At 42.6% G+C, this 23,067-nt stretch overlaps 1 protein-coding gene across 5 annotated transcripts in view; it reads left to right on the forward strand.

Moving 5' to 3' along the window:
* Positions 1-23,067, forward strand: part of Brca1 (BRCA1 DNA repair associated) — a 61,947-nt gene that overhangs the window by 33,194 nt on the left and 5,686 nt on the right. For all 5 annotated transcript variants that reach the window (XM_052194670.1, XM_052194674.1, XM_052194672.1 and 2 more), the window contains exons 13-19: positions 4,292-4,421; positions 7,001-7,179; positions 9,527-9,780; positions 11,963-12,050; positions 14,675-14,752; positions 15,388-15,428; positions 18,895-18,975. In XM_052194670.1, coding sequence (XP_052050630.1) covers positions 4,292-4,421; positions 7,001-7,179; positions 9,527-9,780; positions 11,963-12,050; positions 14,675-14,752; positions 15,388-15,428; positions 18,895-18,975 — 851 coding nt within the window. The remainder of the gene's footprint in view (positions 1-4,291; positions 4,422-7,000; positions 7,180-9,526; positions 9,781-11,962; positions 12,051-14,674; positions 14,753-15,387; positions 15,429-18,894; positions 18,976-23,067) is intronic.

The following is a 23,067-nucleotide window of genomic DNA, read 5'->3' on the forward strand; positions in this document are numbered from 1 at the left end:
TGTGCTCTTCTCTGCGTGCATACAAGGAGACGCTATGGACCCCATAGGAGACAGAAATAGTTCTTGCTATTAGTTGTTGGAGATTGGTAATAGGTAACCCCATCGCTTCAGAAAGCCATATGGAAATAGGACCCATTCAAAAGAAATCCTTATAGAGATAGATGACAAAGTGAAGACCTGCTTCCTGGGTTTTCTGATGTATAAGGAGAATCCTTTGGTTCAGGAGCTGCACCTTATGTTTTCAGGTAGAGAGTAGTCCTTGGTGGTCATGTTGGTAATCCCAGCACTTGGGGTGTGGAGGTGAGGGATACGGAGTAAAGGGAGGGGTTGGTGCTGAGGAGCAGATGAGGGGAGTGAGCCTTCACGGTTTCTTCACTGTGGTCTCAACAGTCCCCCATGACCTGCTGCTCTCCTTCCTCTTGCAGCAAGTACTTCCTCCACAGGCCGCTGGGCCCTGAGGCCTGCCTTTGACACGTAAGGACTCAAGTGTGTTCATTCTTCAGTACAGTGACCTGGGTCTCCACACGTGCCTTGTAATATTTCTGTGTTCAGAAAGAAGCAGTAGCTCATGCAAAGGAAGCTGGGAACTGTTGCTATGGCACTGCTTCAGAAATCTTCCTCCTTAAATACCTTCTTTGTAACCACATCTTCATTTAGTTCATCACCAGATAATGAAGCCCAGAGTTCCATTCCCTATACAGTATCTTTGGGGTACTGTCACTGTCATTACTGTGAAAACAGACAGGACTTTCAGTGCTCTCGCACAAGATAAGAATTGTTAGTGTCTGGCTTCGAATATCTGCCTAAACCTAGGCATACACACTAGGGGCTTGTTGGGGGTTTTTTGGTTTTTGTTTTGATTTGTTTTTAGCTCCCACTGAATGTTCTGCCAATAAGTGTTTCTTTGTGGCTCGTTTCTAAAATATTTGACTGTTGGGAGCAACTCCAGATTTGAGCCTTTCTTACCTTAGGCTGATGTATTAATAGAAACTCAGTTTCCTTTCCCTTTTAAAGGAAAGGCCTGATATCACACACCTTTAATCACGGTACTCAGTGAGGTAGGTGCAGTAGGCTATCTATGAGTTAAGGCCAGCTTGGTCTACATAGCAAGCTCTAGGACAGGACTCTATAGAGAGGCTCTGTCTCCAAAAACAAAAAGGTGCTTTTAATATATATAGACTTAAGCACTAGGGTTAATAGGTTTACAGAAAAGGTCCAAGTGCTGGGTGGGCCTAACTGCCACCTGTAATTCCAGCCTAAGAAGGCAGAGACAGGGGATCCCCAGATCAAGCTGGCTAGGGAGACTTGCCAACCAACAGATGATGGGTCAATTGAGAGACCCTACTTCAGTGAGTAAAATCAGAGAGCCATGGAGGGGCCAGAGAGATGGCTCAGCAGTTAAGAGCACGTGCTGTTCTTCCAGAAGACCCAGGTTCAATTCCCAGCACTCACGTGGCAGCTCACAACTGACTGTTAGTCCTATTCCAGAAGATAACTGTCCTGCAAAGACTAATGTGTGTGTGAATTGTGTTCATACACGTTACATACAATATGCTGTGCACATCTGAGCAAGCACTTTGATCACTGAGCGTCTCTTCAGCACGTGGTCTTAAAGATGATAAAAAGCCCTTCCCTGAGGTCTTAACCTCAATGCCCGGCTCTTCTGCATAGGTCTTTGTGTTTGGCTAAGGTGCAGAAATATTTGGGCAGAAATTTGTACACACATGTTATAAATTAACTTCCTCTAAAGATTTGGTTCTATCACATCAGACACACATATTATTTATTCCCTGTCATTCGGAAAGCAAATGTTAGCATTTATGAGATCATGGCTCGTTGTGGTAAAAGTAATTTTCAGATACATTTGAGCTTTTGTAGTATTTCCTAGAAATACTTGTTCAATTTTTCAAGGATCCTCCCCTGTGAATTCTGAATGAGTTGGGATTAATTGGAATAAACAGTTTATGTAACCTGCTCTGTGTGTGTGTGTGTGTGTGTGTGTGTGTGTGTGTGTGTGTGAGAGAGAGAGAGAGAGAGAGAGAGAGAGAGAGAGAGACTATTTTCAGACACACTGGCAGAGGGCATCGGATCCCATTACAGATGGTTTTGAGCCACCATGTGGGGTGCTGGAAATTGAACTCAGAACCTCTCTGGAAGAACATTCAGTGCTCTTAACCTCTGAACCATCTCTCTAGCCTCTTGTTTTCTCTTAATAGCAGGACTTTTCTGTGTTATCCTAACTGACATGGAACTCACTCTGGACCTGCGTGTCTGACACCAAGCCTGACCGCTAGTCTTTTTTTTTTTTTTTAATTTATTGATATATTTATTTACATTTCAAATGATTTCCCCTTTTCTGGACCCCCACTCCCCGAAAGTCCCATCAGTCCCCTTCCCTCCCCCTGTTTTCCCACCCAACCCTTCCCACTTCCCTGTTCTGATTTTGCTCTATACTGCTTCACTGAGTCTTTTTAATGGATAAAAGATATTTAATTTAGCCAGGCGGTGTTGGTGCATGCCTGTAATCCCAGGACTCTGGGAGGCAGAGGTAGGTGGATTTCTGAGTTCAAGGCCAGCCTGGTCTACAGAGTGGGTTCCAGGACGGCCAGGGCAATACAGAGAAACCCTGTCTCGAAAAAACCAAAATAATAATAATAATAATAATAATTTAATGTAAATATTTAAATTTTTAAATATTTTTGTTGTCTGCTTGTATATATGTGTACTTTTGAGCAACTGGTGTCTACAGAGGCCAGAAGAGGGCCCTGGAACAGAAGTTACAAGGCTGTAAGACACTACATGAACACCATATGGTTCTGGGAACCAAATGCAAGTCCTCTGAAGAGCAACAAGTCCTCGTAACCTCATTTTGGACTGTTTTTGATGCTTAAATACGCTACTATATATGATACCTCCCACTTTCTTTTTTTTTTGTGGACAGACTCTCTCTAGACTGTCCTAGGACTCCCTCTGGAAACCAGGCTGACCTTCAACTCCATACTCACATGCCCTTGTTTGTTTGTTTGCTTGCTTGTTTGTTTTAAAAGATTTATTTATTATGCATACAGCATGTACTCCTACAGACCAGAAGAGGGCACCAGATCCCATTATAGATGGTTTTGAAGCTGTGGTTGCTGGGGATTGAGCTCAGGACCCCTGGAAGAGCAGACCTCTGAGCCATCTCTCCAGACTGCTTGTTTGTTTTTGAGATAGGGTCTCATAGTATAGCTTTTTCTGGCCTGGAACTCACAGAGATTCCCCTGCCTGTGCCTACTAAATTAAAGGTATATACTGGCACACCTAGATTTCTTCTACTGTGCATAATAGCACATTCTTCTTTAATCCCCAGCCCTTGGGAGGCAGAGGCAAGTGGATCTCTGTGAGTTCCATGCCAGCCTGGTCTACAGAGTGAGTTTATTTCTTCCTTTAAGCCATTTTCTCAAAGGGACATGCCAGAGCCTTACCTTGGGTCAATTAGGATTTTCCCCTTCCTGTACCTTTCATTATTATTTCCTATTACCCTAGATTCCTTATCCAGTACCATGAAGTAGGGGTGTGTGTGTGTGTGTGTGTGTGTGTGTGTGTGTGTGTGTGTCTTCCCAGTAATTGAAAGTATAAGGCAAATGTCATCTCATCTGACTCTTCCTTGCACCCCTACCCAACCCTTCCACCCTACCCCCTCCACCCCACCCCTTCCCATTAGAGCCCCAGTGGGCCTGTGCCATCCCTTGTGTGCCCTGTGCCATCATGTGCCCTGTGCTTCAAGTGCTTTTGCTTTCCTTGTAGCAGAGATTTTAACACAGGTCAGTTTGCTTCCGAGATAAGAATACATTATATAGTTTTGTTTTCTTATTATTTTGTACTGCCTGGTGCTATCCTTTGCTGAACTATTCCTTTCAGTAAAATTCAGTCTAATACATTTGTTTAAATGCCAGCTTTAGGGCATGGGGTGTACTTGAGTTGGTAGAGTGCCTGGCCAACCGTGAAGTCAAGCATTTGGTAATCTGGTACATAGAATCAGGTGTGATCGCCCATAGCTGGGATTCTGCCCTTGAGAGGTGGCGGCAGGAGATCAGGAGTTCAGTGTGACCCTTGGCTGTGTATCCTTCCATTGCCATCCGTGCTGGCACACGCTGGTAAAATGCTGAAATGATGACAGTCGTGTTACACAGAAAAAGAAGGACTAGTTTGCTCGTCGTAGATTGCTGCTTTTAAAAAAATCAATATCCTCACCTAAATTAAGACCATCAGAACAAATAAGTAAAATAGATTTTTTTCATTCCATTTAAAGCAATTTCAACTTCAAAGAACATTAATGAGAATCCTGTAAGCCAGAATCTGAAGCGCACTTGTGATGACAAATTCCAGCCACAACATCTGGATGGTCCCACCAGTGGAGATAATGAGTCAGGGATGGAAAGGTAAGAGACGATATTTCAGTCTGTGGCATCCGAGTGACATTTTGTTACACTGAACTCCTGTTAACCTTCCTTACATTACATCCCTGAGCTGTAATCACAGTGATTTGCATAGAAATCACATGTGATTTCTATGCAAACATGAGGACCTGAGTTCAGATCCCTTGAAACCATCTAAAAGTTATCAGTAGCTGCATATCTGTAACTCTGTGCTGGGGTTCCTGGGGCAGGGGCTGAGACAGGCAGATCCTGCTTGCAGTAAGCTCTAGATTCAGTGAGATGGGTAGATGGGTATATAGCTATATAGAATCCCAATGGGTGGACTTCCTCTAGCCTCCACACACAACCCAACCAAGCACGCATGTGCACATGTCCATATGCAGCCACAATAGGCAACTACCCCCATATTAAAAAATGCCAAAAGCAGTAACACAAACCTGGAATGGCAGCTCTGGGGACACAAAGACAGAAGCTCTTTAGTGCTTTTGGCCAGCCAGTTTATCCAAACTGGTTAACTCGAAAGAGATCCTGCCTCAAAAATGGATTCTCAGAGTCAGTTTGTGCCTTCTACCTGTTCCTTTATACACATAATGTTTTTCCCGTCCTTCCTCAGTTTATTTTTTGTTTCTGTTTTGTTTAGGTTTATGTTGGTTGGTTGGTTGGTTGGTTGGTTGGTTGGTTGGTTGGTTGGTTGGAGACAGGGTCATCCTAGATGGTCTGGAACTTTTTAGGCCAACCTGACCTCAAACTTGGAGTAGTCCTTCTTCAGCCTTCAGTATCCTAGATGAACAATTTCAGACCCGTAATGACCCTAGGTCACATTCCTTTGCTGATTTGGATATAGGCTTTGTTGGGTATGTACAAGCCTAAGCTACAACCGGGAGAATAAGCGCTCAGATCCGACTTTGTCGTTTAGAGGTTAGAATGTACTGTAGCTGAACTACAGCCGAAGCCTGCTGGCTGGCGCTAGTCTCCAGGCACGCCTTAGCCCAATTGAAATTTTTGCTTTCCTAGAAGTGCATCTGTTACTTTACTCTGGTAAATATTCAGAATATTGTTCCAGGATATATATTTAAATCACCATTGCTAAAATCTATGCAGAAAAAAAAAAAAAGACTGTCAAGTTAGGGTTCTGCGTTTGGAAATCAGGGGCATGCACCACCACAGCCTGCTTTTATTGTCAGAACTACTTAAGACCTATCAGGACAAGTCTTCACCACTCCAAGCAGCAGAAGAGCTCTTGTTAAGGTTAAGGTACTGTCATTGTGATTGTGACCCACCCCCCAAAAAATTGTCCGCTTCCTTGGGCGCTAAAGCTGTGTTTTAAAAGCTTTGTTTTAAAGCTGTGGCACGCTCTACCACTGAGCTAAATCTCCAACCCCATATTATTAGTTTTTAATGGATGCAATAGTGGGGATCAAGTGCAGGTCTTCCTATATGCTGGGCAAGTACCAGTGAGATATGTGCTTACCCCTAAGAGTTAACTTTTGTTTTTATTGTTTTTAATTATATTTGTTTGTGTATGTATTTGGAGACAGAATCTCAGGTAGCACAGGCTGGCTTTCAACTTACCATGTAGCCAAGAATGACCTTGAACTCCTGGTCTTCAGCTTCTACCTTGGGAGGTAGACTTTGAGTCATATGCTGCTCCTCCTGGCTTTTATTTTCTTTTTGTGTGTGAGTGGTTTGCTCAAATGTATGTCTGTGTCACGTGCATCCCAGAGCCGGAATGTTGAGAGTTGTAAACCACCATGTGTTCGCTGGGACTTGAACCCAGGTCTTCTCCAAGAAGAAAAGGTGCTGTTAACTGCTGAGCCATTTCTCCAGGCCAGACTCTTGTTTTTACAATGACTTTGGACATTGAAAGGGCAAGGAATAAAGGTGATACTCTAAATTCTTCCAACATTAGGTAGAAATGAAGTATAGAGGTGTCAGCATAGCTCAGTTTTCTATCTCCATAAGAGGCCTCACATGCATTTGGACTCAAGGGGAATAGTTTATGGAATCTGTATTAGCAAGAGTGGGTATTTGGCAAAAGAAAAAAATGGAGACATGCTTTTCGACAGCTCCGACATCAGCCTCGGGGCCTCAGATCGGCCCTGAAGGGGGGTGTCATATGTCAGCAGTGGCAGCATCTTAGGCAGTATGAATCCAGTCACCCCCCCCCAACCCCACCCTGTCATCCCTTATTTCTCTGACAGTCAGATGTTTTAGTCATGCGTTGGCTGCTGAGGAGTCATGATTATTAGGTCTTTGTAAATTGGTAATGATGGTTTTCTCTTCTTTCTTTCTTTCTTTCTTTCTTTCTTTCTTTCTTTCTTTCTTTCTTTCTTTCTTTCTTTCTTTCTTTTTGTATTGCTATTGATTTTAGTGAGAAGTTGTTGAACTTTTCCCTAACCAAAAACAAGAATAGTTTCCTGATATTTGTATCTATCCTATATTTTCATTCCAAGGAAAAATAAACACAGATAAGTATATTCATTTATGCATATAAGCAGGAGGAAACTAAAGTAGAGGATGGGTAGAAAGGAAGAAGAAAAGGGTGGTAAGTAAAGATTTTCTTCTTTCATTCATCTTTCCAGGCCTTCTCCTTTTAAATCTCCATTGTCAGGCAGTAGGCGCTCTGCACAGGGGCGCTCTAGGGGTATTCAAACCAGAGACCCCCCCTCTCAAGAGGAGCTCCTTCAGCCTGTTGAATCAGAGACGTCCTGTGAACCACACAACTTGACAGGGGGGTCCTGCGTGCCAAGGCAAGATCTAGGTAATGCTTCATCTTTTTTAACTTGTCTCACTGTGTGCTGTTCTGGTAAGCTTTCAAATGCACGGGCTGATGGTGAATGTTCGTTATAGTACAGTAAGTGCACCTTTGAAAAATAACTGGAGTTGCAGTCTGAGTTGTAAATCTGTCTCTGGTAGATTACCAATAGTTTCGATTATGGTAGACTCTGGTCGTTGAAATGTTTCACTTCATCTGTTAGAATCTTAAGACCCAGAATAAAGTTAGAGGCCTGTCCTTTGCTGGAAAATATGTCACATCCCAAAGTGAGCTATTTTTAATAAATATAAATGACTATCTTTTATGTTTCATAAATCACTTGGTAAATGATATAGTTTATTACTTGTAAATCAGAGCTTTAGTAAAGAAAGGTTTTAATTACTGATCAAAAATACATTAGCATAAAAAGCTGCTTGGTATCAGATGTAGCATTTGGCTGCATTCTTAACCTAGCTTACTCTTTGTTGAAGATGTATTCACTTTTATGCTATGTAGATGGGTGTTTTGCTCGCATGGATGTCTGTGCAATTAATTGCATGTGTACCCGGTGCCTGTTGAGGCCAGAAGAGGGTGATGGGGATTCCAAGCTGCTGTGACCACAGCCAGTGCTCTTAGCTGCTGATCCCTCCCACCCACCTTTTTTTTTTTTTAATTCTCCTACCTTAATTTTTGATCAGTGACATTTTCTAAAATGTTTTAAAATGTATCTACTGATCTTAATATGCTTAGTACCAGTTGATTAAATGAAAAATATAATGGTTTATTTATGATTTCAACCTTTTCCTTCTTGTATATTGACTGCCCCCAAATTAGACAATATAGTAGATAAAAGTATTTAAAATTACCTCTACTCCTGTCCAGTTATTAATAATAAAATATTGCTGTTTTGGCTGGGTGTGGTCATACATGCCTGTTAGTCCCAGTACCTGATTAGCAGAGACAGGTGGATCTCTGAATTTGAGGCCAGCCTGGTCTACATAGTGAGTGCCAGGGCAGCCAGGGCTACATAATGAGACTCTCTACCAAAATAATAGTAGTAGTAATAATAATTATTGCTATTTCTTTATATATTTGACTCAGAGATTTATTTTTTAAATATAGTTATAAATGTGATATAGTGGTATGTCGTGTCTGTGGTCTCAGTTACTTGAGTAGCTGGTGCAGGACGATTGCTTCACCCACAGTTCAAGGCCAGTTTCATCAGAGCCAGTGTACAGACACTATTTCTACTAATCAATTAAAATAAAAAAAAGATAGTTTTAAACTTGCTATGTAGCCCAGGTAAGCCTTGAACTTGTGATTCTCCTGCATCAGCCTTGAGTAGCTGGGGTTATAGGCCTGTGCCACCAGGCCTGACTACAGTAAATATTTCTGGACTGACAAGATGGCTTATCATATAAGAACACTTGTCACTAAGTCTGATGACTTGTGATTTTAATCTCTGGTACTCACAGGGTACAAGGAGAGCGCCAACCCTTAAAAGTTATCTTTAACATGTTAGGAGCATTTTTGTGTCTCTCCATTTATTTTGAGAGTGTAAAATCTAATGGCTGGGCCAGAAAGATCTCTGAGCAAGTTGCCTTTGAACACCACATGCAAAAATAAGTAAATGTTGAAAGAAAATTATGATGGATGAAGACTACTTTGTTAGAATAGATGTATTCTAATTTACTCAATCCATTGGGCATTAAAGACATTTCTAAAAGTATACTATTGTAAACAGTTGCAGCATACATCCTATCTTCCTCACTTTTTTTTTCTTAAAGATATTTATTTATTTATGGTTTTTCAACACAGGGTTTCCCTATGTAGCCCTGGTTGTCCTGGAACTCACTCTGTAGACCAGGCGGGCCTTAAACTTATGTGTATGGATATTTTACCTACATGTATGTTTGTATACCACATACATGCATGGTACTTATAGAGGTCAGAAGAAGGTGTTGGATACCCTGGAACTAGAGTTAGCGGCAGTTTTGAACTACCATGTGGGTATTGGGAACTGAACCTGGATCTTCTGGAAGAGCAGCCATCTTTTCAGCCTCATGTTAAGGTTTTTTGCATATAATGCCATATTCTATTCTATTTATTTATTTATTTATTCATTTATTTATTTCATATTTGTGGGTTATACTGTCGCTGTCTTGAGACATGCCAGAAGAGGGCATCAGATCCCCATTACACATAGTTTTGAACCACCATGTGGTTGCTGGGATTTGAACTCAGGACCTCTGGAAGAGCAGTCAGTACTCTTAATGGGTCTTTTTCTTCATAAAAACTAGAACCTTGAATTCAACGTTTATTGTCACTTATGTTAAATTTGTCTTCCTTGCAGACGGGTCCCCATACCTGGAATCTGGAATCAGCCTTTTCTCTAGTAGAGACCCCGAATCCGAGTCCCCTAAAGAGCCAGCCCACGTTTGCACCACACCAGCTTCAGCCTCTGCACTGAAAATATTCCACGGTCAAGTTGCTGAGTCTTTCAGGAGTCCAGCCTCTGGTGCTACAAGGCCGGCATTGACGTCTTCAAAAAGCAGAGTGGACAAAGAAATCTCCATGGTGGTGTCAGGCTTGACCCCCAAAGAAGTAGTGAGTGTACCTCTGTAGCTCTAACTGTGGCTTGACTTAGACTGCCAGATATTAGTATAAGTAGTGGCAATTGATAACCTGTAGGAAGAAAGTTATTTGAAGAAATACTTGGTGAATACTAGGCGCCTTGTGAGGTATGATAGAGATTTTGAATTGTATTGGAATTTCCTTTTTATCAAACAAAACAAACAAAAACAAGTAACTGGGTAACTGGATGGAGCGGCTCTCTTTAGAAGGCGTTCTTTTCCCCCTCAGTTCACATCAAGCAAACTTGTCCACACGACTGACCCAGTGTAAGCTGGGTCCGCGGCACTGCCAGACAGCGGCATGTCTCCAGAGCTTGTCTTTATCTGGGAATAGCCTGTCTCTCCTTTCTGCCCTGCAGTACTTACTCCCGTGCTTATTAGGATTTGGGCACCTCCAGAGGCCCTTGGGCCAGAAATGGGAATTGTTTCATACTCACTAAAAAACATTAAGCCCACTGAACCCATGTTTCTCTTTAAGCTGCTTATAGATTTCAACAATTCTGGGAAATTTATTTCTCTTATAATTAACTGTTACAGTAATATTTAATAACATGTCAGACCATCAATTGGATTTAATAGTAGATGCCATTTATTACACACTGAGAGGCAGTATTAAGCAATAAACTCTTGCTTAATAGAGCCTTCATTGGTGGGGCTCCTTTCCCCCATCCTAACGGCTCTACAGGTAGTGAGTGACTCAGCATATTCTCAATGGCTGAAAAGGCAAGGCAAGCTTTGTCTGCCCTGGAGGTGCAGTGTATACGTACTGGATGATAACTTGATGTTGTCACTTCACAGTCCCGTGCTCAGGCTGCAGTTTGCTCTAAAAATTCTTACCTGTACTTGTTTAAATAGCTCCTGATAGACTTCCATACACACCTAGAATTCCCATTTATTCATTGAAATTTTTTATTACCTTATTCCTTTGTTTTTTGAGCTTTTTAGAGATAGCTAGAGTGGTCTAATCATTTTTGCCTGGGGCAGTTCTGAGCTGCAGATTAAACTACAAGTGCTCGGGTACATGTTTTCTTTAAACAAGCAAAGAGGAAAACTTTGAGCTCTATTCAGACTTGCTGAAGTGTGTTAAATTCATGATGAAAGCCACTGACTGTATTACACATGATTAATTCTGAAGCCCATATTACGATGATCTTTTCAGCAGTTGCCTGTCTAACTGAACACTGTTTTAAAGCCTGGATTTCAGCAATTAACCAGTTCAGAATTGCTAATGACACTGGCAGAGGGCAACAGCAGAAGTTGGAGGAAGGTGGCGTTAGTCCCGCCAGCCTGCTATTTCCCTGTGCTTGGTGGCAGTGGAGTGAGGCAGCACGGCTGCCTTCCACTGCAGCACTAAGGGCACATAAATATTGGCGTGGGTGGTGACGGCCAGGAAATGAAGCTTTTTGGTAAACAACCTTATTTACCAAACAGTAGCTACCAGTTACATCAACTGTGCCCATAATGGATATGGTTAATTTCTTTTGCTGTCTATTGATTTTTATTTGCTTGATAGATAATAACTAAGGGACTCTAGATTTCTTTTGGGAAGAATGTGTCTCTTCTAGTATTTTTTTCTTAAGAGAAAATTGATATTTTTTGTACTGAATCTACAAATGCCTTTGCTTGAGTACTCTAACTATCAGAGTAGAATCTTAACTTTAAGCTACATATTATCTACAGCAGAACTTTCTATATAAGGCTGGTTACAACTCAGTTTGAGATGTAGACTTATATAAATTTATTATAAGATAGTGACTGTCATTCTGTAAAGAAACTCACGAGAATCAAGCTATATGAGCTTTGGTTATAATTCCATGGCTTCTAGTACTACATAGACTACATTAGAATGTTTCTCTGATTTATACATGGTTTTGGGGTTTTTGTTTGTTTGAAGGTGGGGCATTGTTTACTTGTGTGAGATAAGATTTCACTATGTAGTCCTGGCTGGACTAGAACCCAGTATGTAGGCTAGAATGGCCTTGAATTCATGGATCTGCCTGCCTGACTTCTAAGTGCCATGCCTGGATGATTTATACATTGTTATTATTAAATTGTCAATTTTGAGACTTCAGCCATATTATATGCTTAAAAGCCAGGGTGGGGTGATCACAGTGACTCCACAATGTTTGCCATGTAATGTTTGATTTTTGTTTCAGATGATTGTGCAAAAGTTTGCTGAAAAATACCATCTCACTTTAACTGATGCAATCACTGAGGAGACTACGCATGTAATTATAAAAACAGGTAACTACAGACTTTTACAGATTATGTTGTATTTGCATCATAAGCCACATGAAGAGCAATGTCAATCAAGCTAAGCATCTCTAACCCAAAAGTTCAAATTCCTCAACTACTTGAATATAGACTAGACATCAGAAATGGAGGATTCCACATTTCATGTGATCGTTCATTGCCAGGATGTAGGCTTGTGAAGCACGCTGTGTAAAATTGCCCTCAGGGTTTGCAAATGAAGCTTGGTGGAAGAGCACCACTTAGTTGACATGCCCAGGGTCCTAGATCAGGGATTCTCAACCTGTGGGTCGTGACACCTGAAGATGTCTCAATATCTGTGCAAATTTACTGAAAATACTTTTGGGCCTAGCATTCCAGAGTAATGAGCCTGTCTTTGTTTAAGCAAGCCGTGGATGGGGTCTCCTGATAGTCATTCATTGCATTAGAAACGTAGCCATTTTGCTTGAGCTTCTTATTTGCGTTCAAATTTGGGTAGTGGCCAGGCAAAGTGCTGAGCCACTCACTTCTGTCTACCTGCTTAGAGCTCAGTGTGCATAGAACAGACCAAATCACGGAGGATCAAGAGAGGCAGAGAAGAAGGAAGTCTTCTCTCAACCTCTGGAGAGCTCGCTACATGTGGCCTCTGGCTGAGTGCGATTGAGTAAGTCCTACAACCTGAGCATAGGAAGGGGAGCGTGAGCACCTCACTGTGTGCTTTCTCCTCCTAGTCTAATTGTGCTTGCATAAGATAGCTCTGGGAGTCGTCACTGACTGAAATCTGAATAAACAGGAGACATTTGAGGCTGCTGAAAGCTTATTTGAAGTTGCCCCACACTAATACAAGCCTGATAATGTGTATCAAGTGAAGTATGGATCCAGCCTTTGATGAATCTTCTGGGTGATATCCTTTGAGCTGAGCACAGTGCTTTTCATAATGGCAACTAACAAACTTAGAGGGCATCAAGGGATAGATGGAGAAAGAAACTCACTACAGTTCGAGGGCTGGAGCAGTGGCGCAGTGGTTAAGAGCACTTGTCCTTGCAGAGGACCCAAGTTTGATCCGTAGCACCCACCTGGGAGCTTACAGCCATCCAGAACTCTAGTTCCAGGGGAATCAGTGTGCCCATGACTTTAGGCATGCATGTGATATGTAGACATACATGCAAGCAAAACTTACATACATGAAGTAAATAAAAAACAATTTTTGTTTTTTGGTTGGTTTTTTTGTTTTTGGTTTTTTTTTTTTTTGGTTTTTTTTTTTTGGATTTGGTTTTTTTTTGAGACAGGGTTTCTCTGTATAGCCCTGGCTGTCCTGGAACTCACTCTGTAGACCAGACTGGCCTCAAACTCAGAAATCCACCTGCCTCTGCCTCCCCGAGTGCTGGGATTACAGGTGTGTGCCACCACTGCCCTGCTAAAACAATTGATTTTTAGTAAATCTGATGTTTGGCAGAGAGTAAAGGAATGAGGCTGAAGGGCCAAGATATCCATCCTTAAGCATCTGAAAAATTGTGCCAGGTTTCAGAAATTTAAAAAAAAAATGTTCCTGGGGATGTGGGAGTTATAAATTATGGCTACACTCTAAAACCTTGCTAACAGATTTGGTTTTCTGATGTACTCTTGCCCATTCTGGGATATCTTTGCCCATAGGGCTCTAGGCTTTTCCAAAGGCCCAGTGCTCTTTGCCTCTTTGCCTTAAGAATGCTAAAATCTAGGTTCCTTCTTCAGTGGATCATACCAGGCAGTGCTCATTACAACAGGTGCCCGGATAAGCCATGGCAAACTAAGTACTACCTGAGAGGGGGATGTCATTGAATTTTAATATATTTTAAGCAGCAAGTTTGGATGAAATGTGATAAAGGCTGAAAGGGGAGCTTTAAAATACAAATGAAACCTAAAGTAACTCTTTAAACTCAAAAGGAATACAACATTTGTTGCTTGTGAACTAAAATCAGCTTTTATAGCATTTAAACAAAAGGCTTCAAAAAATTATGAGGAATTCTGTGAGGCAGAATGGCCACTTCTACTACTTGCAGATGGCCTGCTGTGTTTGGGATTCAGTTGAATACTTTTCTCCAATTTAAATTTTTTTTTTCTGTTTGCTTAGTTCTTCAAAGGAGCCTTTGAAACACTAGGCAATAAACAGATTCTTCAGCCACTGCTTATTGAAATACCAAAAATAAATAAATAAATAAAGAATAGCTGTGACAAGACTATTTTCTGTCCCTCTCTGGAATATGGGCGGTTAAGGGTCCCCTGGGTAGAAATTGCCTGGGTGAACTTCTGTCATGTTGACATTTCTGATTTGAGATTTTTTTTTTTTCAAATGTTGGACTTCAACACTATTTTCTTGTTTCACATATTGCTCTCTAGTAAAATAGATCTCTGTCAATATCAATCAGCACTACAACGTGGATAATTAACACAGGATAGAACTCCTTAGCTAACCTGGCATCTCGAGGCTGATGCCAGCAATCCTCTGGTCTTAACATGGCATCTGCCTCTTCCAAGCTTCCAGCTGTCATCAGAGGTGAATCCCAGACTGATCCCGAGCTAGAGCTGAGGCTCCAGCTTTTCAGGGCAGTGCCTCTTGCTTCTGTCTTCCTCAGCCTTTGGGTGTTTCTCATTTTTTGCAGACGCTGAGTTTGTGTGTGAACGGACACTGAAATATTTTCTGGGCATTGCAGGAGGAAAGTGGATAGTTAGCTATTCGTGTGAGTATGTGTGTCTGGGGCGGGGTGGGGCTTGTCTCTGCTGCTCCCTTTAGCACCTCAGAGCTGCATTATACACCTAACCTAAACCTGAGGTTTCTGTTCATGCCAAGTCTGAACCACCAAAGGGTCTGTCGCTAATGGTAACGTAAAACTAGCTTTGTCTTCAGGTGCTTGTTGCTTTGTTCAGATCTGCTGGCATTGCTGAGGAAGTGATTTCTTTTTTTTTTTTTTTATTTATTTATTTATTTATTATATGTAAGTACACTGTAGCTGTCTTCAGCCGCCATTAGAGGGTGTCAGATCTCTTTACGGATGGTTGTGAGCCACCATGTGGATGCTGGGATTTGAACTCATGACCTCTGGAAGAGCAGTCGGTGCTCTTACCAGCTGAGCCAACTCTCCAGCCCGTGATTTCTTTTATAACTAATAGAACCTGGTCTTCTGTTAGCACTGTTAGCATATGAACATATGTTCAATAGTGGGACTCCATGGACAGCAGTGCTTTTATAACGTTTAAGTATCAGCTGTCTCCAGAAGGAGACCTCTGTCACAGGAGAATCTCTGAGCTTCCCACCTCCACAAGAGAAACATGTTGTTTTGTTCTCAGTGACGTACCTTTTCTGTATTCTCTTCAGGGGTGATCCAGTCTATCCAAGAAAGAAAACTTCTGAATGTGGTAGGTACCTGATAAGAACTAAGCCAGGACACCTCAGAGGGGTGTTAGGGCCAGGGTGTAGGTCAGCTTTCTTCCTTTGGTACACATCTTTTCCTCAACACCGGGGATGTCAAGAGGGATGCAGAACAGGCCAGGGGATGTCATGTTCTCATTCATTCTAGGTTTCAAAAGAAGGTCTTTTCTTTGGAGAAAGAAAGAGCTTTACAGATTAAAAAGTCATAGGAAAAAATAATGGACCACCTTCAGAGCCAGATGATGACCCTGGCACATGATAAGAGCTTCTCTGTGTAGCCCTGGCTGTTCAGGAACTTGCTCCTGAGACCAGGCTGGCCTCAAGTTCAGAGAGATCTGCTTGCCTCTGCTTCCTGAGTGCTGGGATTAATGGCTTGCACTACCACCACCTGGCTTAAGAGCCTGGCTTTTTTTTTTTTTTTTTTTTTAGTCAGAAACAGGCTCCAAAATAATATGATAATTGTGGTTGTTGTAGTGGTTGTGTTGGTGATGGTTGTGGTTGAGGTGGTGGTTGTTGTTTCTCATGTATCTCAGAATGGCTTAGAACTCCTGTTTCTCCTTTCTCTGTCTCCCAAGTGCTTGAATTATAAGATTATTGGTATGGTCCACCATGCTAGACTCCTCCTGACTCCTTTGTACACCTTTGTAGGAATCTTGCTGTTCACCATCTTCGTTAAAGAAGACGTAGGGTAGGGATGGGGCTTGGTTGTGCTTGTCTTTGATGCCCTGGGTTTGAGCTGTAGCGCCTCACAAATATGTGTTCTACAAGCTTGTCGTCTAGGCACTGAGACGGTAGGAGCAGCAGGGTGAGAAGTTCATTCATCCTGAAATTATATGTGTTCAAAGCCACATAAGCTACATGACACCCTCTCTGCGGAAAACTGATTAATATGCTAATAATTATCTGTTTATAAGTTAGTTTCCTTCCAAGAAATGCTGCTTTACAATGTGAGGTAAATATGGTAAGTGTGTAGGAGGAGGAAGAATAAGTTTAGAACAGCCAAGAGCTGGTGACAAGAGACCACACAGAACAAATCAGGGGGATCTGTTTAAAACATTGATTATACACTATTCAGATTTCCATTTCACTTAGTGACCATTTATTGGGAGCCTGTTAGGTGTCAGTTACAAGGAATAATACAGTAAACAAGAGTGACCAATTCCCTATTCTGGAAACGATAGAAGGGTAGATATGCAATAAACGAGAGGCCAAGCAAAGTCTTTGTAAAAAGACTTGAGTTGGGGCCTAAATAACAAGAAAGAATTGTCTTTGAAAAATATAGAGAACAGTTATTATAGGTAACAATAGAAACCATAAAGATTTGGATGTAGGAGTCAGTTTGGAGAAAAATAGACCATTGTAGTTGAAGACCGGGAACTAGTTTAGGGAGGGACCAGAGGTGAGATGGGGCTTGGCTGGGGGGGGGGGTCACGCAAGGGCCAAGGCAGGTCAGACTTTTGTATTAACCACAGTCATAATTTCATTTTTATTCTTGAATACTTGGGAGCATGAGGATAGTCTCTATTTTGGGGTTCGTCTAAGTTTTTAGTGTGGGGGAAGGTGTGTGACTTGGCATGTGTGGAGGTCAGAGGACAACATGTAGGCATTAGATATGGGTTCTCTCCTAACGTAAGGAGGCTGGGATCAAACTCAGCAAGATCAGACTTGCTGTCAAACTTGCTAACGAGAGCCTTGGCCGCTACCCTCTGCCTAGGTTCCTGATCCCCCAGCCACACTTAGCAAGTCTTCTCTACAGTCTCAGAGTTTCACTCACTCAATGGCTTCCAACCATTCTTCCTGAAAACTCCAACCTCCCAAAATAGTTACTGTGAAAAAATCTGAGTTTCTTCAGAATGGTGTGTGTGTGTGTGTGTGTGTGTGTGTGAGTGTGAGTGTGTGTGAATGAGTGTGTGTGTGTGTACATCAGAGGCAACTTTGTAGACCTCCTACCTTTATATGGGTTCTGGGGTAGACTCGGGTTGTCAGGCTTCATGGCAAGCACCTTTATGTACTGAGCCATCCTACCGGCCCCATTTTATCACTGTGACTTCTAACTGTAAATCTCTCAACAGAACTCTGAAAAAAACCCTCATTTCTTCAGATGAAAAAATACAATTGATCTAAGTGATCAAGAATCTTCCAGTTATCCTCACACAGTGTTAGCAGTTTAATCTAATTGCTAAGTGAATGTTTTGAGAAGATACAAATATTAGAAATTAAAATGCATTTTTTTAAAAAGTCAAGTCCCACCAGGCAATGGTGGCGCACGCCTGTAATCCCAGCAATCTAGGAGACAGAGGCAGGCGGATTTCTGAGTTCAAGGCCAGCCTGGTCTACAAAGTGAGCTCCAGGACAGCCAGGGCTATACAGAGAAACTTTGCTTTGAGAGAGGGTCAAGTCCCAGTGGGATGATTGGTAATTTCAACCAAGATTCTCTCTGGGGCCACTGGGAGGCTTAGGTGAAGGTACTTGCTGCCCTGATCATTGGAATGCAGACCTCAGGACCCACATGGAGATGGAGAGAGCCAACCTCGGCAAACTGTCCTCTTAACTTCTCCATGTGTGCCACACTGAATAGATAGATGGGTAGGTAGGTAGGTAAAATGGTTGCTGTAATAAATTGACTTTAGTGACTGAGATTCTGGTCATTACATCTAGTCCATGAGATAATTTCCTTACTTTGGTCAAAACTTGTGATTCTGAATACCTAAAGTAGGTTTGCTGGCTCTACTTCCGACGAACGTGCGCTCTCTCTCTCTCTCTCTCTCTCTCTCTCTCTCTCTCTTTCTCTCTCTCTCTCTCTCTCTGATTACATCGTTTTGTGTGTGGGGGGGTTGTTTTCTTGGACTTCTGTTTGGTCTTGTATGTCTGTTTGGTCCATGTATGCCTGTGTGAAGCTGGTGGATCCCCTGGAACTACATGGAGTTACAGACAGTTGTGAGCTGCCACGTGGGTGCTGGGAATTGAACCTGGGTACTCTGGAAGAACAGCCAGTAGTAGTTAAGTGCACTTGCTGCTCTTGGAAGGAATCGGGGTTTTAGTCCAGCAGCCTCATGGATTCTCACAGCTATTTTCAACCCTAGGGCATCTGACATCTTTCGATACAGTGCATGCATATGGTACGCATAACATACATTTAGGCAAAATACTCATACACATAAAATAAAACGTAAGAATAAATTTTTAAAATAAAATTTTAAAATAAACAGGGTCTCACCAGGGTTTAGTGCATAGGTCTTTAATCTTAGCTCTTGGGAGGAGGCAGAGTCAGGGAGATTTCTGAATCCCAGACCAGCCAGGCTCTGCTGCCTTGTCTCCAAATCAAAAATAAGACAAGGCTTCATTATGTAACCCCAGCTAGCCTGGAACTCACACCACAAGTGTGGTGCCTTACTACTTTGTTGTTGAGTCATCACCCACCCAGTGACCATAGGGGTTTCTGTTTGGTTTCAGCATGAATTTGAAGTCAAAGGAGACGTTGTGACTGGAAGAAACCACCAAGGTCCAAGGAGATCCAGAGAATCCCGGGAAAAGGTGAAGTCCCTCTTTATGTGACCGAACCCTACCCTAAGGCTCTGCAGCCAGCTGCTGTGGTGAGATTAGTCTTTACCTGGTAAGGCACTTGGCATGATTCTTATCAGACCACTGGCTGGACAGTGGAGACAGGTTTTTGTTTTGTTTTGTTTTTCTAGCCCTAGAAGGCAAATGGATTACTTGTGCCCCATAAATAAGAGAACATTAGGCTGAGAGTGCAGTTGTCGTTTGGGTTCCAGTCTGAGGTTTAGATCCCAGCTGATGGTGACAGAGCTGGGACCTGAGACCTGCGAAGCCTTTTGTGCTTCCTGCACCATGGTGTCTTTTCCCTAAGCAGCACGGTGAGTGCTGGGGGAGCAGGGTGGTCTAGCCTGTGTGACAGAGTGGTTCATAATCCAGTGTTACAACACTGTGGTGCATGTGCTGCCGTTACCTATATTTTACACATGAGAACGTTTGGGGCGGGTAGCTCAAGTTCCCCAGCATCACTTAGCAAGGGGGTGGTGATGGGAGGGGCCTGTACACCTGCACTCCAAGTCTAAATTCACAGGTGTCTTGGCCTTAGAAAGTTGTAGACAGCCTCACAGGAGAAAAACAGATTATCCCAGCAACTTTGCAAGTACGAGCAGGATACTCAATGACTTTCCCCAGCATGTTATAGCAGATGGTGCAGCCCGAACTCCACCTTCCTGCAAGGAAGAAGTCTTCCCAAGATTTTGCACCTGCCTGGCAGGCCTGAGCCAGCTGCTGACTCGGTTACTGGATAAGTGCTTGTGTTCCCAGGCTGCTTTTCTTCTTTTTCAAGTGTGCACCAGCAGGTGTTTCAGAACATTCCCACACGGAGCACCTTCTGTTCCTTCATAGAAACTTGAGAGGAGACCAGTAGAGGTGGTTTTTCTTTTTTTTTTTTTTCTTTGTTTTGTTTTGTTTTCTTTTCTTTTTTCTCTTTTGTTTGTTTGTTTCAAGACAGGGTTTCTCTGTATAGCTCTGGTTGTCCTGGAACTCACTCTGTAGACCAGGCCAGTCTCAACTCAGAAATCCACCTGCCTCTGCCACCCAAGTGGATTAAAGGGAGTGCCACCACCGCCAGGCAGAGGTGGTTTTTCTAAGGAGAACTGCTTTGGACAGGATCACAAATCAAGCCTGGAGTTCTGAGCCCTAGGATCAGCCCGCCTTCTCTCTGAGCCTATCAGATATCTGTTCCAGATGCCAGAACAGCGCTCACCCTGCTTCCACTTCTCCCTGTTCCTCAACAGTTCACTATGAACCAACCATTTGTTCCTATGCACTTGGCAGTGGGTCCCTTCTCCCTTAAAATCCCTTAGGATTTCTCTTACATTCAGAATAGCAGTGATGGAAATTGGTTGGGCAAAGAAGTGACATTCAGAAGATGCTAAAATGTCACTACAGTATTTTCACAAAGAAATCTATTTGTAGAGGTGAGTTTAGATTTCTTATCTCACCACTAGACACTCTCATCAGTTAAGTGTGTCAGCCTGGATATGAAGGTCCTGATGTTTTATACTTCTCAAGGCAGCATTTGTCCCCAACTGGCTGCCTGGGGGAATCTCTAGCATTTCTGAGCATTAGGTCCTGTCAGCACGTTGGGGATCCGTTTTATTCGTACAGATTAGGAGAACAGCAGAGGTTCCAGAACTGTCATTTCCAACAGTAACTGGTTTGCCCGCTGCTCCCTTTATCCTGCCTGAAGTGTAGGATGAAGCCAGGTGCAGTAGAGCTATCTGTGTGCTTCTAGCACCTGATCTTCCTCTCAGACTCTGTGCCTAGGTGACTTTTAGACCTAGACAAGCTTTGTGTTGATGTCATAAAATGGTAGAAAGATGGTCAAAAAAATGAGTCACTCGAAAGATATCTGAGTTATCCACTCTAGGTCTGATGGCACGTCTGTGATACTAGCATTATCAAATCAGAAAAATATTAATAACTGGCACAAATTTATATTCCCTTAAAATGATAGCTTAAGCTAGGCAATGGTGGCACACACATGTAATCCCAGCACTTGGGAGGCAGAGGCAGGTGGATTTCTGGGTTCAAGGCCATCCTGGTCTACACAGAGAAACCCTGTCTTGGAAAACCAAAAAAGAAAAAAAAGAAAAAGAGCGTAAAGGCCTTAAGAACTCATGCCAGGCCGGTGGTGGTGGCGCACGCCTGTAATCCCAGCACTCTGGGAGGCAGAGGCAGGCAGATCACTGAGTTTGAGGCCAGCCTGGTCTACAGAGTGAGTTCCAGGACAGCCAGGGCTATACAGAGAAACCCTGTCTCGAAAAAAACCAAATCCAAAAAACCAAAAAAAAAAAAAAAGAACTCATGCCAGTGTACACATGAGAGTTCTTTCTTTCTTCCTTCCTTCCTTCCTTCCTTCCTTCCTTCCTTCCTTCCTTTCTTTCTTTCTTTCTTCCTTTCTTTCTTTTTTTCTTTCTTTCTTTCTTTTTGAATTTGTAGTAACAGTTGTTACTAGACACTTTGGGGCTGTTCTAAGTTTCATTAAAAACAGTTCAAAGCATTCAAAGCAGATATGGTGGTTTGTGCATTCAGGAATCAGGCAGTTGTATGATTTTTTTTTCAGTATGACATAGTGATACGTGTTTGCCCTGCACCAGCTTTAGACTTTGAAGTTCTGCCTTTAAATAGGCAAGCCCTTTGACAGGCGGTAGTAGTGGTGCACACCTTTAATCCCGCCACCTGGGAAGGAAACAGAGGTGCAGGTCTCTGCTAGTTAGAGGATAGCCAGGGCTACAGGAAGAAAGCCTGTCTAGGGGAGGGGTGGGGTGGGCAAGCAGGACAGCTCCTCATCAACACTTTGTGATGGCACACACCTTTAATCCCAGTATTTGAGAGACAGACAGATGGATCTAAATTCCAAGTCCACTTATGTCTACATAAAGAGTTCCAGGCTGGGCTGGTGAGATGGCTCAGTGGTTAAGAGCACAGACTGCTCTTCCGAAGGCCCTGAGTTCAAATCCCAGCAACCACATGGTGGCTCACAACCATCCATAAGGAGATCTGACTTTCTCTTCTGGAGTGTCGGAAGACAGCTACAGTGTACTTACATATAATAAATAAATAAACCTTTAAAAAAAATTTAAAGCACTTGGGAGGCAGAGGCAGGCGGATTTCTGAGTTCGAGGACAGCCTGGTCTACAGAGTGAGTTCCAGGACAGCCAGGGCTATACAGAGAAACCCTGTCTCCAAAAAACAAAAGCAAAAACAAAAAGAGTTCCAGGCTACCAGAACCATAGTGAGATCTTTTCTCAAAAATGAAAATAAGTTTAAAAGTTCAGGCTGGGGGTGGGGTAGTAGCACACACCTTTAATCTCAGCACTCAAAAGACAGAGTTTGGATCTCTGAGTTTGAGGATTATACATACAGAGAAACCCTTTCTTGAAAAAAAAATTTTGACTGGAGAGATAGCTCTGTGGTTAGTGGCACTGAGTGCTCTTCCAGAGGACCTAGGTTCAAATCCTAGCACTCACATGGCAGCTCATAACTTTCTATAACTCCAAATCCGACACTCTCATATAGACATACATGCAGGCAAAATACCAAGACATATAAATATAAAATAAAGGTAAATAATAAATTAGGGGAGGGTAGAGAGATGGCTCAGCAGTTAAGAGCACTGGCTAGTCTTGAGAGGTCCTGAGGTCAATTCCCAACACCCACATAGTGACTCACAGCCATCTATATTGGGATCTGATGCCCTTTTCTTCTGGTGTGCATGAAGACAGTAAACTCATATACATAAAAATTAATTTTTTTAAAAAGAAAAGGGAAGTTTAGAAGTACAGTTCCTCACTCATACCATATTTCAAATGTTCGACAACCACATATGACTTGTGGCCTCCTGCCTTATGAGACCAGATCCAGGACATCTCCAGGATCACAGAAAGTTCTTCAGACAGCACTGAGGAGCTCTGTAATTACATCTTCCTTTAGGAGTGTGTGAGTGAGTGAGTGAGTGAGTGAGTGAGTGAGTGAGAGTGAGTGAGTGATGAGTTGGGGGGGGGGGGCGAGCATATGCACATAGCCGGCGCTCTGCTGGCTGGGCTCATGTTTAGCTCTGGTGTACCA

The sequence above is a fragment of the Apodemus sylvaticus genome, chromosome 10 (genome assembly GCF_947179515.1).
Source record: "Apodemus sylvaticus chromosome 10, mApoSyl1.1, whole genome shotgun sequence".
In the NCBI taxonomy this organism is placed as follows: domain Eukaryota; kingdom Metazoa; phylum Chordata; class Mammalia; order Rodentia; family Muridae; genus Apodemus; species Apodemus sylvaticus.